Source organism: Nannobrachium achirus (genome assembly GCF_963921795.1).
Source record: "Nannobrachium achirus genome assembly, chromosome: 7".
In the NCBI taxonomy this organism is placed as follows: domain Eukaryota; kingdom Metazoa; phylum Chordata; class Actinopteri; order Myctophiformes; family Myctophidae; genus Nannobrachium; species Nannobrachium achirus.
Genome location: NC_137816.1, coordinates 7,307,720 through 7,321,394, shown reverse-complemented (window position 1 = coordinate 7,321,394; position 13,675 = coordinate 7,307,720). Strand labels below are relative to the sequence as shown.

The following is a 13,675-nucleotide window of genomic DNA, read 5'->3' as shown; positions in this document are numbered from 1 at the left end:
GGCCGAAAAAAGCAGACGCGACCGCGGTTTGCTATACCGCTACTGACCACTAGTTGAGCAACTTACACAGTATAGCTTTAAGTGTAATTTCAGAATCTCTATTTTAGATGGGTAAACAACCCCGTATTCTCCAGCAGAGTAACATTGTGTTAAAGGACAACTTTGTTTTTTTACAACAAGGGTTCATATTTTAGATTGTAATTAGAGAAAAGAAAAAGTGAGTGTTAAAATGTTTTCATCTGCTTCGTTCTATTGTTTTATCGCGTTTACCGTGCTAAAATGTGGGGCATGCGTACGCATGGGGGCATGCGTACAAGTGGCTAAATATGTATAGACACAATAAGCCAGCAGTTTCTTTATTGCTATTTTCAGTAACACTTCTAGCCCCCATAAGTCACATCCAACCATGAAAGGTTGCGTTGTATCTTGGGAATGGGCTTATTCTGTGTAAAATGACATATTTAGCCACTTGTACGCATGCCACTGAAATAAGAATCTCTAAAACAATAGAAAGAAGTGAATGGAATAATTTTAACACTCATCTTTCATGTTCTTTAATTACAATCTAAAATATGAACCCTTGTTGTAAAAAAACTAAAGTTGTCCTTTAAGTCGACGATCATTTTTCGTCATTGATTTAGCCGACAAAACGAGCACTTGGTTGACTCTTACCCAGCACCTCAGCAGTAGCCATGATCTCACAGGTGTACATGGCGGCCATGAGCCTCTGGGGCCTGGCCTGGAAGGCGTGGCGACACGCCTCCTTCATGGCGGCTATCAGCTGTCCGGACACAGGACCGTAGCAGTCCACAGACCCCGGCTCCGGCCTGCGCCTGGCCGGGTTCTCCCCTGCCGCCGTGCCCTCCTCCGCCTGGGGAGAAACCTTGCCCTCTCCCTCGCTCTCTTCCCCCTCGTTCTTTGGCTCGGCATCATGGGACGTGTAGTCTTCCTCCGTAGAGTCCTGGTGCTGAGGAGGAGGGCCCGAGGAGGACTTCATGTCCCACCTGTCGTAGATTAGAGGTTATCATGATTGATTATGTGTGACGTTATAGAGTGGATCATGTGTTCATTGATTATATTAATATCTAGGTCTGTATGATGATACTAATACTTTGATAGTTAGGAGTAGAGAGGACTTCAGTAGGCCTCATTGCAGTAACTATTGTTTTGGTAAAGCCTATCTTGTTATGGTACAGCTCGTTCCAGAGGCCTTGAAGCCACACAGTATAACTCTAGTGTCGGACCATTCTTCTTGGCAGAACTACTTTACCACTGCCCAAAATGACTTTTTTTCTATTGATTAGTCACGCCATGGAGACTAGAGTTCAATAATATTTTTAGTTTTTTGTCGCATTCCTAAGACAAAAATGTGATAACAATAAATTTACCCCCATTCGTTCCGGATGGGGACCCGTTTCGAAACGGGTCCCCATCCGGAATCATGGGGGTAATTTTACTTGAATCAAATTTTTGTCTTAGGAATGCGACAAAAAACTAAAAATATTATTGAACTCTAGTCTCCATGGCGTGACTAATCAATAGAATAAAAGTCATTTTGAGGGTGAACTACTCCTTTAAAATGTACTTCTGTCCATGATATCATGTTACATAAACTTGACCACCCCCACCACCTAATATAATTGTCTTGTCTCCTCTGTTTCTCATGATTATTGATTGATCTGAATTCCAGCACACACCTCTCCACTGAGAAGCAGACTCCCATCAGGGGCTCCTCACACATGGGGCCCGAGCGGGTGGCCAGCTGGAAGCCGCTGACCACGCTGTTGTCGGCGTCTCGGAGGGAGGAGGAGGAGGAGGAGGGGGAGGCCCGGCCGCCGGCCTCTCTGTCCAGACACTGCCACAGCGACGGCCTCTGGTAGCCCTCCACGCTATTCAGCAGGATGTTGGGGCCACACCTGGACACCACAAGAGCAGCCACGTCATTTAAAGCAGTGGTTCTCAACCTTTTCAGGCCACGACCCCCAAAATAATCATAATTTAACTCTGATTATGAACATGTGAAAAAAACAGATGTGAAGTAGAGCTCTTCACGGGGCCCCCGATTCCGAAATTACCCGAATACCTGAGAGACCTGTACGGGTTTTGGACACTGTTTTGTCATAATCACTTGGTGCATGGGTCGGAATCGGATGCATTTACCTCGTAACACGGGGCTGTCTATCATTATGTGTATTACCCGAGTGTGTGTGTGTGACGTGTGTGTACTTTGTGCTTTTTTTGCAAAGTGTTAATAAAGCGATCAATCAATGTGTGTGTGTGTGTGTGTGCGCACGCTGGCGTGTGCTGCTGCAGCTGCATGCACTGATCAGTAGAGGAGAGAAACGCAATAAATGAACTCAACTGAAGTGCTGCTTAACTTGTGTAATGATTCAGGCTGACCTAGGAGCCAGCGACATGAATGGCTGTGTAACTGGTGTGATGATTTGGCTGGTCTAGGATCAGATTAGCAACGAAAAAAGGAAGAAAAACTAAAAAGCGCAATTCATGCGTGATGCGTGCCAGGCTGATTAGAAAGCACCAGCGTATAATCATCATGACAAACAACCTGAAAATGACTTACCTCTGGATAGCCCAAGGCAGGGTTCCCCAATTAGTTTTCCCCACGGGCCGAATTATCTCTAGGGTACCAAGCTGAGGGCCACAACATTGCAGGGGGCGACGGCGGCGTTCCCGCTACTATAGCGACAGTTCAGATATCGTCGTTGTCGGGTGAAAATCTTCTATGTCCAAAACCGTTCGTTTTGCATTTATCGTTTAAAAAATTATTTAAACTAGTGAAAACAGCCGATCTACAAGCACACAACGCCTTGCACCGCGAGGCGTTGTGTGCTTGTAGATCTGCTGTTTTCACTACTTTTGTGCGGCGGCCTTGTATGATTTGCGAAAGAACGAACAAATTTGGAGATACAAGATTTCCAACCCGACAACGACGATATACTAGTGTTGTTGCTGCTCTTATACCACCATTATTACTGGGGTTGGTGTGGGCCAGACAGTAGCCACCCGCGGGCCGCAAATGGCCCGCGGGCCGCCTATTGGGGAACCCTGGCCTAAGGCCTAAAGCATTCCTTTCTCCCTGGCTTTTGTTTTTCGATTTTAATATCATAGATTCCATGGCAACCAGTAGCATTGGACAATAATAAGCCACAATAAATAATAAGCCACACTAAAGTTTGCACCTCCGCTCTGACTTCTGACAGTGCCCTGTCAATCACTGAGACAGCGCACGGCTGCAGTGAGTGAGTAGTGGACCTCGGCACATGAAAGGCAGAGGCACGCACTTTAATAATCATAAAATGGTCGGGTCTGTCGGAATCTTGGAAATAATCGGATTTCGGGACAAATTTCACGGCTTACGTTACGCAACGGATCTGTAAAAAAAGAAAGAAAGTCGGAAACAGGGCGGATCGGGACGAGACCGTTACGGGGCCACTCGGGTTTGGTTTTGTCATTTGACTATTATTTCGGAACAGGTCGGAATCGGAAGAAATTTGACGGTCCATTTTGATTTCGTTTAATTTTTTTTGAACCCGTGAAGAGCTCTAATGTGAAGCCTCCTCCCCACTTCCGTTTCGCCTTTAACCCATTTAGGCCTACGATTATTGACTGCTTTAACTATTGAAAAATAGCAGATATACAAGCTCACAGCGCGGCACCGGGTGCCGCGCTGCGAGCTTGTAGATCTGCTATTTTTGAAAAATCATGATTTTTTTTTGCAAGTCTTTGAATATATCTACTTAAAAGCTAACATTTGTAACTTTAATATTTGCTTCTGGGTGGTCCCTGGAACAACATATTTTGAGATGGGGGTCCGTGGCCAAATACCTGTAATTTTGGGGGTCCTTGACATGAAAAAGTTTGAGAACAGCATGATTTTGAAGAAGGATTTAGAAGTCGGGTCAAAGATCGGGTCAAAGATATTCAAAGACTTAGCACACATTTTCATGATTTTTCAAAAATAGCAGATCTACAAGCTCGCAGCGCGGCACTCGGTGCCACGCTGTGAGCTTGTATATCTGCTATTTTTCAATAGTTTATGCATAAAATGATGGTTAAAGTGGTTCAAATCTAACGCGACTCGGGCGCGTTCCAGGTATTTGAGAGTTAAAGTCGTGCAAATCTATCCCAATATAAATCAAAATCATATATAGCTTGGTGCTTAGCAGAAATGGAAATTAAAAAAGAAAATACGCCATGAAAATCATGAAACATGAAGCTAAATAGACCACTACTGTAGAACAGTGGTTCTCAAAGTGGATTCCAGGGACTCTGTGGGTTCCTTTATGAGGGTCTAAATTGACTCTTGAAAAGCCCCTTTTCGACTGCAGCTTTAGCACCACACCACACCACACTACATCACACCACACCACACCGCACCGCATACAAATATCTACATTTTCCATTACACAAAAGTACCCCTATCGGTAAAAAACAAATTGACCCTTTTAACTCATTCTGTGCCAATCACGTGTATACACGTGATATATTAGCGCATCCCACAGTGCCAATCACGTATATACACGTGATTCAAAAAAAAAAAAAAAAAAAAAAAAAAAAAATTTTTAACATTTTTTTTTGAAAATTTTTTTTTGGACCCCATCAAAACTAGTGAACATGATTTCAATCGCGATTTTGCATGTTTAACCCCCATACAACCCCCATACAACTCAGGTAGCAGACCTCCAAGCTCACAACAGTGTAAAACATAATGGCTATTATCTCAAGAATGCCTGAACGGATTTCCAATCGGATTTTTTTGTTTGAAAGCTGTGAACAAACTGCACAAACCCACAACAATGCAATCCAGGATTGCATTGGATTTTTTAGAGCTCATTCTTCTCTGTTTTTTTCCCATGCATGAGGTGTGCAAGGTTTAATCATGGCTAAGTTGACGAAAATAAGGCTTTTAAAATGCTTGGTAGCCAATAGCTAACTTCAAGCTAACTTCATCCTCTTCCTGTACATGCACAAAGGAAAGTGTTTAGGCAAGTCATGGCTGCAGGGCTTCTGCATATACCAGCATATCTCTATGGGATTGTCTGTGGCACACTGGGCCCCCTCTAGTGGTGAAAGGGTGGCATTAAATGAGTTAACTGTGATTATAATACAATATAAATTTGTATTACAACTATCCTAAATTATAATAAACTATAATGTATTACTATGATAATTATAATACACTATAATAGATTATAATAGTGGTTATAACACAACATAATCTATTATCATGAATTACAACTATATCCTGGTGGTCTAAATGAAAAGTCAATGAGTGATAAGTCATTATGAAGTGTTTGGCCCTGTTTGGCCTAACTCAGACCTACTCTAGATTGGATACTTTTTAGTACCACGTTTAGTACCACTTTCACACCACTCTACCCAGGTCCTTGTAGTGGAAAACCTGGCACAAGTGGGCGGTGTGGTGTGGAGTGGAGTGGTGTGGTGTGGTGTTGGGCCAGTGGAAAAGGGGCTATAGTCAGTAACTCTAACACAAATGTACAAATGGAGACCTTCAAATATAAAAGTTTGAGAAACACTGCTGTAGAAAATGGACCGCTAAAAAATAAAGTTAGCGACAGCTTCATACCCGCGTGGTCCGAAGGCCCATATGCGCTCCACAGCGTTCCTCCACTTCCTCCCTTGCAGTAGGCTCTCCAGCTGGGCTTTGAGCCCTGCGATGGCCTCCAGGGTCCTGGGGCTCACGTCCATGGTCCTCCCCTCCCTCAGCGACAGGTTGACGTGCTCCAAGGTCCGAACCAGCTCTGAACTGCCTTCCAACAGATTGGTCACCTCTTAAACAGGCAAAAAACCAAAAGATCACATTGATAGAAGTCGAAGACTGGGTTTCATTAACCCATTTAGAACGGGTACACATTATTGTGTATCATTATTTTATGCTTTGACTATTGAAAAATAGCAGATATACAAGCTCGCAGCGCGGCACCGAGTGCCGCGCTGCGAGCTTGTAGATCTGCTATTTTTGAAAAATCGTGAAAATGACCCGATTCTATAAGTGTCTTTTGAATCCTCCAAAGACTTTTTGAAAAACCTATGTTTCTGTGTCAGCAATCTGGCCAGCCATCGTCAAAGAAAAGGTCCTTTTCACTTAAATGGAGCTCAGTTAGTCTGTTCTTGAGAGACTACTATGTCAGTGGTTCTAAAACCTTTTCATGTGAAGGACCCCCAAAATGATATGCATTTGGCCACGGACCCGCATCTCAAAATATTTAGTTCCAGGGACCACCCAGAAGCAAAATTTTAGTTACAAACGTTCGCTTTGAAAATACATATAGTCAAAGATTTGCACACATTTTCACGACTTTTTCAAAAATAGCAGATCTACAAGCTTGCAGCGCGGCACTCTGTGCCACGCTGTGAGCTTGTATATCTGCTATTTTTCACTAGTTAAAGCATTCAATAATTCTAGGCTACAGTTTAGGCAAAGGTTTGATGTGGTTTAATACATTCCGTTTAGTTAAGTGGACACGACCTGCGGTCACTTCTCTCCCTTACGGCGTTTTACTTGTATTAACTATGTTCACCAGCTTGATAGCATTGGTATCGGCTTATATGTTGTCCAATGTGTGGATATGGAAATGTTTTTTGAGCGGTGGTTACACCGTCTCCTATACGTGGCCGTGTGTGTATGCGTGTGTGTGTGTGTGCGTGTGTGTGTGCGTGTGTGTCTGTATGTAGCCTGCAGGCCTGCAGTACCTTTTATGACCACACATGTTAAGGGAGGGGCGCTGTTGTTCAGGCCAGGCCAGACCAGGCACACACACACACACGCACACACACACACACACACACACACACACACACAGGGGGGAAGGGGGGGGGGGGTGGTAAACCACCGCTCAGTTCACACGGGTGTGATTTTTTTTTACAGCGCATGATGCAGAAATGGATGTATCTATACATTATTATGTTTTTCCTTAACTTATGGAGAATTGCTGTTGAACAATAATAATGATGTTTGAAATGATAAGCCCACTTTTGAACTCCAAATCCTCTCATTGTTATGTTCCTATCCTGTTTCACTCAGAAACATGTCAAGATGCGGAAGTTAGACACAGACTGGAAACACCATTTCATCAGGACTTTATGTTCAACACTTTGCAAGCCACGGGGAGCCCCTTAACACAATAACTGCCGGGCGCCGCTAGGTGCCGCTAGAGTGCCAGCCATTCTCCCGTAGGCATTCACTATCACATCCGGGTCGCCAGCCTGAACTGGCTTGGCTTTTCACTCGAATGAGTGCTATGCTAGCGAGCCGGAGGAAGTTAGCTTTCAGTTAGCAATCGGCTATGTAATTTTTTAGAAGACCGATCCGGAGAAAATCCGCTGTAAAGATGTGTTTTTCTATTGGAGTGGGCGGCGTGGCGCGGCCTTTTTTTCCCATTACGGGCCGTGTAAACAGAATCGCGGCCTTGTGCTTGGATGGAAAATTCGACCGGGGCTTCCGTTGATGCCTCCGATTATTTAATTCATTTTACTAAAGGAACCGAAAAATGTCGGTTCTTGTAATCCTTAATACGTCTTGCTGAAACAGCGTTTTTTGGGGGGGCTCTAAACTTTTTTCTAAACCATTTTCAATGGAATAAATCATCGGTACAAGTAGAATGGCTCGTTGGGAAGCGGTGGAGGAGCCAGGACCACCCACGTCGCTACTAGCAGCTCAGGGTAAGCGAAATAGATTAAAAAATTAGTATTGGAATGGAAAAAAGAACCGAGATTATTCGGTTTTCGCACAGAATGAGTTAATATTAAAACCGGAATATACCGGACATCTGAGCAAGGATGTCTCAGCCGCGCCGTCTTTTACCGTACTGGGTCATTAAAAACGAAATAAATGTTTTTTATCCGAAAATCGGCGATCGTCCAACCTTCCCTAGTCACCACTCGTCCATCGATAGCGCATGGCTCGTCTGACATGAAGCAGAAGTGACGTCAGGTCCATTCCTTCCAGAGGCTTCCCAGCTGCCGTCCATTTTCTGTTTATACGTTAGTGCTAGTACAGCAGGAGTGCTGGGGGCTATGCGAGCGAAAATGCTCATATCTACTCTTGAGTTACACGTGGATTATTTGAGCCGAGATTTACGTGAACGGATCGCGCACGCGAAACACACGGGGAGAAGATGCCTCGTTCAAAACTGCCACTCTATCTCAATGGAGATCCAGATAATCACGGTGAGCTAACGACCTGGGGATTGAAAAAAAAGAAAAAACAACGGCGCCATCCAAGAAGGAGGGGCGGCGGGCTCATGTTTATAAACATAATATTATGTCTCAGATCATAATACAATAATAGAAATTTCACGGCTAATCTATCAACAGCCATTCTATTTCGGCTAGCAAAGTGTTAAGCATGGGTTTGGTCTGGTTAAGATTAGGGTTAGGATCTGGGGGATGTGTTAACCATGCGGTTAGTCTCGCGTGGACAGACTGCTGCCTCCCACAATGTTCAAATGCTTCCGGTTCTGGGACACTGAAGCTCTGATCCTGAGTAAAATATAAAGCGGATTTGAAGCCTCTTCCCCACTTCTAAGAAGGGAATATCTTAATAAGTCTTGGAATAAATTCCTTACCAAAACATTTATTCACCAATGTGTTTGTAAAGGTGTCTAGTAACACATCCCACAAAGACTGAAATTCAGTTACCCTAGGAGAATCTGTTACAGCTGATGAATTTTAGAGTCACATTAAATTAACTATACAGGATAAAACACACCAAAATAAATATGCTTTAAGTAGCATGTGAGGGGTCAAACTAGGCGTTTTTAATGATTCTGAATCCATTGCAAGCATTTGTTTTGCACAAAAAAACATTCCTTGGGCTAGAAACAGCCCCCATACAATTTATTATTGTTTATTGATGAGTCATCACTTCAAAGTTTTGTGGGTGCCGCCTTGACCCCAAGGAATGTTTTCCGTGCAAAACAAATGCTTGCAATGGATTCAGAATCATTAAAAACCTCTAGTTTGACCCCTCACATGCTACTTAAAGCATATTTATTTTGGTGTGTTTTATCCTGTATAGTTAATTTAATGGGACTCCAACTTCCATCAGCTGTAACTGATTCTCCTAGGGAAATTGAATTTCAGTCTTTGTGGGATGTGTTACTAGACACCTTTACAAACACATTGGAGAATAAATATTTTGGTAAGGAATTTATTCCAGGATATGACACTATTTCTGAAGATATTCCCTTCTTATTCTGTTTCGTCTTTACAGTCATCATCATCATCATTATCTATCAGCTAAGCATATATAGCTTGCTGTGGAATAGTTGTCTGGCGACACAAGACTATCATGCAGTAGTCTGAGATCAGACAAGGTTGCTACAGCTTGCTTCTTTACTAATGACATTCGACTGCAGAACATCCATTAACAATCTAAAATACTGAGGTGGACCAGAAGGATAGAGAGAATGAGGTATATCATGGTTTTATTTGACACAAAATGTTTAACAAAAGCTAAAATCTAAATACGGAACATATTGCCTTGTCCTGGCCTGTGTGTGTGTGTGTGTGTGTGTGTATCCCAGTCTTACCCTCAGGCAGGGGGATGGCGCGGACCCCCACAGTGGCCAGTCTGTTGGGGGTAGTAAGGGTCACCAGACCACTGGGGTCCAGATGGAGTGTGTCAGACAAACGGCCTTGAGATGTCTCCTCTTTCACCTAGTACGACACAAATGTGTACACACATATTTTACAACTATTTTCACCATGCTTGACAGCATCCTTAAGTCCTGCCCAGTGGTGGGAAAGGTACTCACATTCTTTACTTAAAGCAGAAATAAGCAGTTTTCTGCTGACATAAGCAGGAATCATGCAATTGCATATTTTTATTTTATTATATTCAGGCGGCTAACAATGCTCCCTAAAAAAATCTAGTATCTGTGGCGCTTCTAGGAGCCGCAGTCTACCTCCAAAACTATTATTTTATCTGTAAGAAGCTCTGTCATTAGCAGCTCATTGGTGCATGAACCAGCCGACCGGGGCTAAAAGGATTGACAGACAGGTCAACCAATCTGAACAAGAACAAGCGGCGGTCCTGATTGGTCTGTTATTTTGGATGGGCACCCCAGTTTAATCGACCAATGACAGAAATTCTCACAGATAAAAATTATAGTTTTGGAGCCAGATTGTAGCCCCAGGAAGTGTCACACACACAACATTTCTTTAGGAAGCATTGTTAACCGCCTGAATAAAATACAATACATTTTTTTTTAAATAAGCAATTGCATGATTCCTGCTTTTGTCAGCAGAAAACTGCTTATTTCTGCTTTAAATAAAAGTAGCAATACTGCAATGTAGAAATAGGTGCCCTCCACGCTAGGCGCGGTTGCCGTCCGGGCTGCCGCTAGGATCAGAGGTGGCCGCACCGCGGTGAGACACAAACACACTCGCTCAGTGAGTAAACGCCGCGCGGTATTTCACAAAGATGAACACAATCCATCTCTCACCGCCCGCGTACGCATGCACAAACGAGCACGCTCGCGGTGGATTTCACAGGACCGCGCCCGCTCGCCTCGCAGCCCCAAAACTTCGCTGCGCGGCCGAAAAAGCCGCCCGCCTCTCATTGAAAATGAATTGCTAGGAGGCGGTGACCGCGCCTAGTGTGGAGGGCACCATACTCTGTTACAAGTAAAAGTCCAGAACTCAAAATGTACCTGAGTAAAAGTATTGGTATCAAAATGTACCAAAGAATACCAAAAGTAGACGTACTCATTATGCAGAATGTCCCATTTCACAAGTTTTCAAGTGTATGCAAATCTTTTGAAAATAGCAGATCAAGCAAGCTCACAACGCGTCATGTCGTTCGGATTGGTTAGACCTGTCTGTCAATCATTTGAGCCCCGGTCGGACAGTACAAGCACCAATCAGCTGCTAGTGACAGAGCTTAGCACAGATTTGAAGGCAGCCTGCGGCCCCTAGAAGAGGTCACTGAGGCCTGATTATGAATCCCACTGGAGAAGATGGATGGAAACGGTATATAGCGCTCGTTTTCACCAGCGTCGGTAGGTTAGTTACTCACCAGCGTTGGCAGGTTAGCATTTCACCAGGTTAGCATTCACCAGCGTTAGTTTTACTGAGGTTATGGACGGTTAGGGTTAAGGTTAGGGTTAGGGTTAAGGATAGGTTTAGGTTTTGGTGCACCTCTGCCTGACTACAACGGAGCGCTCCCTAAATCCGGTTCAGCCAATCACAAGCTTCAAAAATGAGTCGGGCGTGGTTATCCATCTTTCCCAGTGGGATCCATAATCACGCGTCACTGAGACTAAATTCTTTTAGGGAGCATTGTTAGCAGTCTGAATATAATAAAATACATTTAGACATACATTTACATAAAGATAATAAGCAATAGCCAGAAGATCTGCTTATGTGAGCAGAAAACTACTTATATCAGCTTTAAGTACAGTACTTGAGTACATTTACTTTAGTTACTTTATACCACTGGCCTCAATCTCACGCACACTATTACATTTGGACCGGGGCTGCGGTCATGGAGCCTCGGAAATGAATAATACAAATAAAAAAAGATGATGAAAAAACCCTGGCACTGGCGATTAAATATTTTTTTTAATCACTCAATGTGTTAAAGGGGAAGACCACCCATTTTCAATATTGAAATATGTCATTAATATACCTTAGAGGAGTTGTGTGGAAATAGAAAAAAAGTTCCCCCTCTTCTGTGTTGCCTAGAACTGGAGGATTGATTTTGGGGTTTGTATTGTAAATTACAACTTGATGACATCACACATTGTACTTTACAATACAAACCCCAAAATCAATCCTCCAGTTCTAGGCAACACAGAAGGGGGGGGGGACTTTTTTTTTATTTCCACACAACTCCTCTAAGGTATATTAATGACATAGTTCAATATTGAAAATGGGTGGTCTTCCCCTTTAACTAGTTTTTCCTAATAAAGTTGTCTTAGTCTGTGTCCAGTAAAGTTTTATTTTGTCCTGTAAAGCGACGTTGAGCACCGAGAAAAGCGCTATAAAAATCATGTGGAACTGTGTCTGTGTGTTGCTCTCACCGCAGTCACCGGTTGAAGACCAACAGCCACCTTGTGCTGTTTGCCAAGGTCCTCGTTGACCATGTCCACCTTTGGAGGACGCACCACCGTCTCTCTGAAGGGAATGATGGGTTCTGATGCACTGATCTCTATCTTAGCAAACCTTCGCACACGCACACGCACACACGCACACACACACACACGCGCGCACACGCACACGCACACACACACACACGCAAAAGTAAAGCTGTTGTTGGTATGAAACGGTGCTCACAGTTCCTCCATTTCATCTAGCAGCATGAACAACAATGGAAGTATTTACCCTGTTGAAATAGATTTATTTTCCAAACTAGACTGGCTAACTTGCCCCTTGTGCACTCGTGGCCATATATGGCCTTCTTGTGCGCCGTCATCACCAGGAATTCTGAACCCTGATTGGCTATGGGCGTAAACACAGACTAATACGCGACAGATACGCCACCGAACGCAATACTTGCACGCTCTGCTGGTGCAAGTGACTATTTAAAAAAGGAATGATAGAGGAATAGACCTAAAGACCTACATTAGTTGTGTTACACATGATTTGGTCCGATATGGTATGTTATTTAGTCCAGAATTCCTTCACCGTCTATGTACTATAGCTATATAGATGCAAGTATTCTACTACCTAACCCTAACCGTATACAAATCACACCCAGTGTGAAGTGATTTAAAAGTGTCCCGCGAACTTGGCCAATGGCAATCTTTGCTGGACATTCATACGCACAAACAGTCAAAGCCAGATGTAGGAGCGGTTTGCACCGCTCAATAATGGGATCTCTGTGCGCCAGTTGAGAGCCAATGCTTTATGTATTAAATAATAGCCTTTGGGCTCTGCTTTACTATTCTTTCCACAAAAGAAAGAAAGAAAGAAAGAAAGAAAGAAAGAAAGACAGACAGACACACACACACACACAAGAAACAGTCCATGCATTTGGCCTGGCGGACAAAATAAGGCCAAGATGTCAACAAATCAACTTTGGAAATAAATTAGCCTGGGTACAGTTAAAACATTTCCCAAAACCTCCACTGAAACGCCCCTCATGTCATTTTTAGGGACCAAAAGAAACGTGATGATTCAAAATTAAAAAAAAAAAGTAAAGCTGTTGTAAAGTAAAGTGAGCTAATGGATCTTAGATCACTGCAGGGACGTTGTGTTGAAATGTGCATGTGAAACTATGGTGCTATGCTACCGCTAATCACAAAGATTGGATACATGTGTGTATTGGATACATGTGTATGGTACTATGGATACATACCGGTCCTATAAAACATTACCACTGGGAAATAACTCTGAGGAGGCTGTACAAGATCTCCTCAAAAGTTGACTCGTCAAAAACATAGACAGCACTCAACACGTAATGTTATGACCATGTTAGCATAATATACTAAACTAAATACAGAAAAGAATAGAGAATAGCCGAGAAATACTACACAGTAGAACAGGGGTCTTCAACAGGGGTCTGGGACCCCTAGGGGGTCCTCAGAGTTACTACAGGGGGTCCTCCAAATCTTGAAGTGATAGAAACTTTTTTAATCGCTTTTGTATAATAAACACTTGAACCCTAGCGTCCATATTCTGAGAACTT

The 13,675-nt window shown here is 43.3% G+C and overlaps 1 protein-coding gene across 1 annotated transcript in view; it reads right to left on the bottom strand.

The window, feature by feature from the left end:
• The window catches only part of efl1 (elongation factor like GTPase 1), a 168,283-nt gene that overhangs the window by 20,578 nt on the left and 134,030 nt on the right, over positions 1–13,675 (bottom strand). Inside the window, exons 18-22 of the mRNA XM_080729556.1 lie at positions 12,069–12,210; positions 9,576–9,702; positions 5,609–5,813; positions 1,698–1,916; positions 673–1,004 (exon numbers count right to left, since the gene is read on the bottom strand). Of these exons, the coding sequence (XP_080585682.1) occupies positions 673–1,004; positions 1,698–1,916; positions 5,609–5,813; positions 9,576–9,702; positions 12,069–12,210 (1,025 nt within the window). The remainder of the gene's footprint in view (positions 1–672; positions 1,005–1,697; positions 1,917–5,608; positions 5,814–9,575; positions 9,703–12,068; positions 12,211–13,675) is intronic.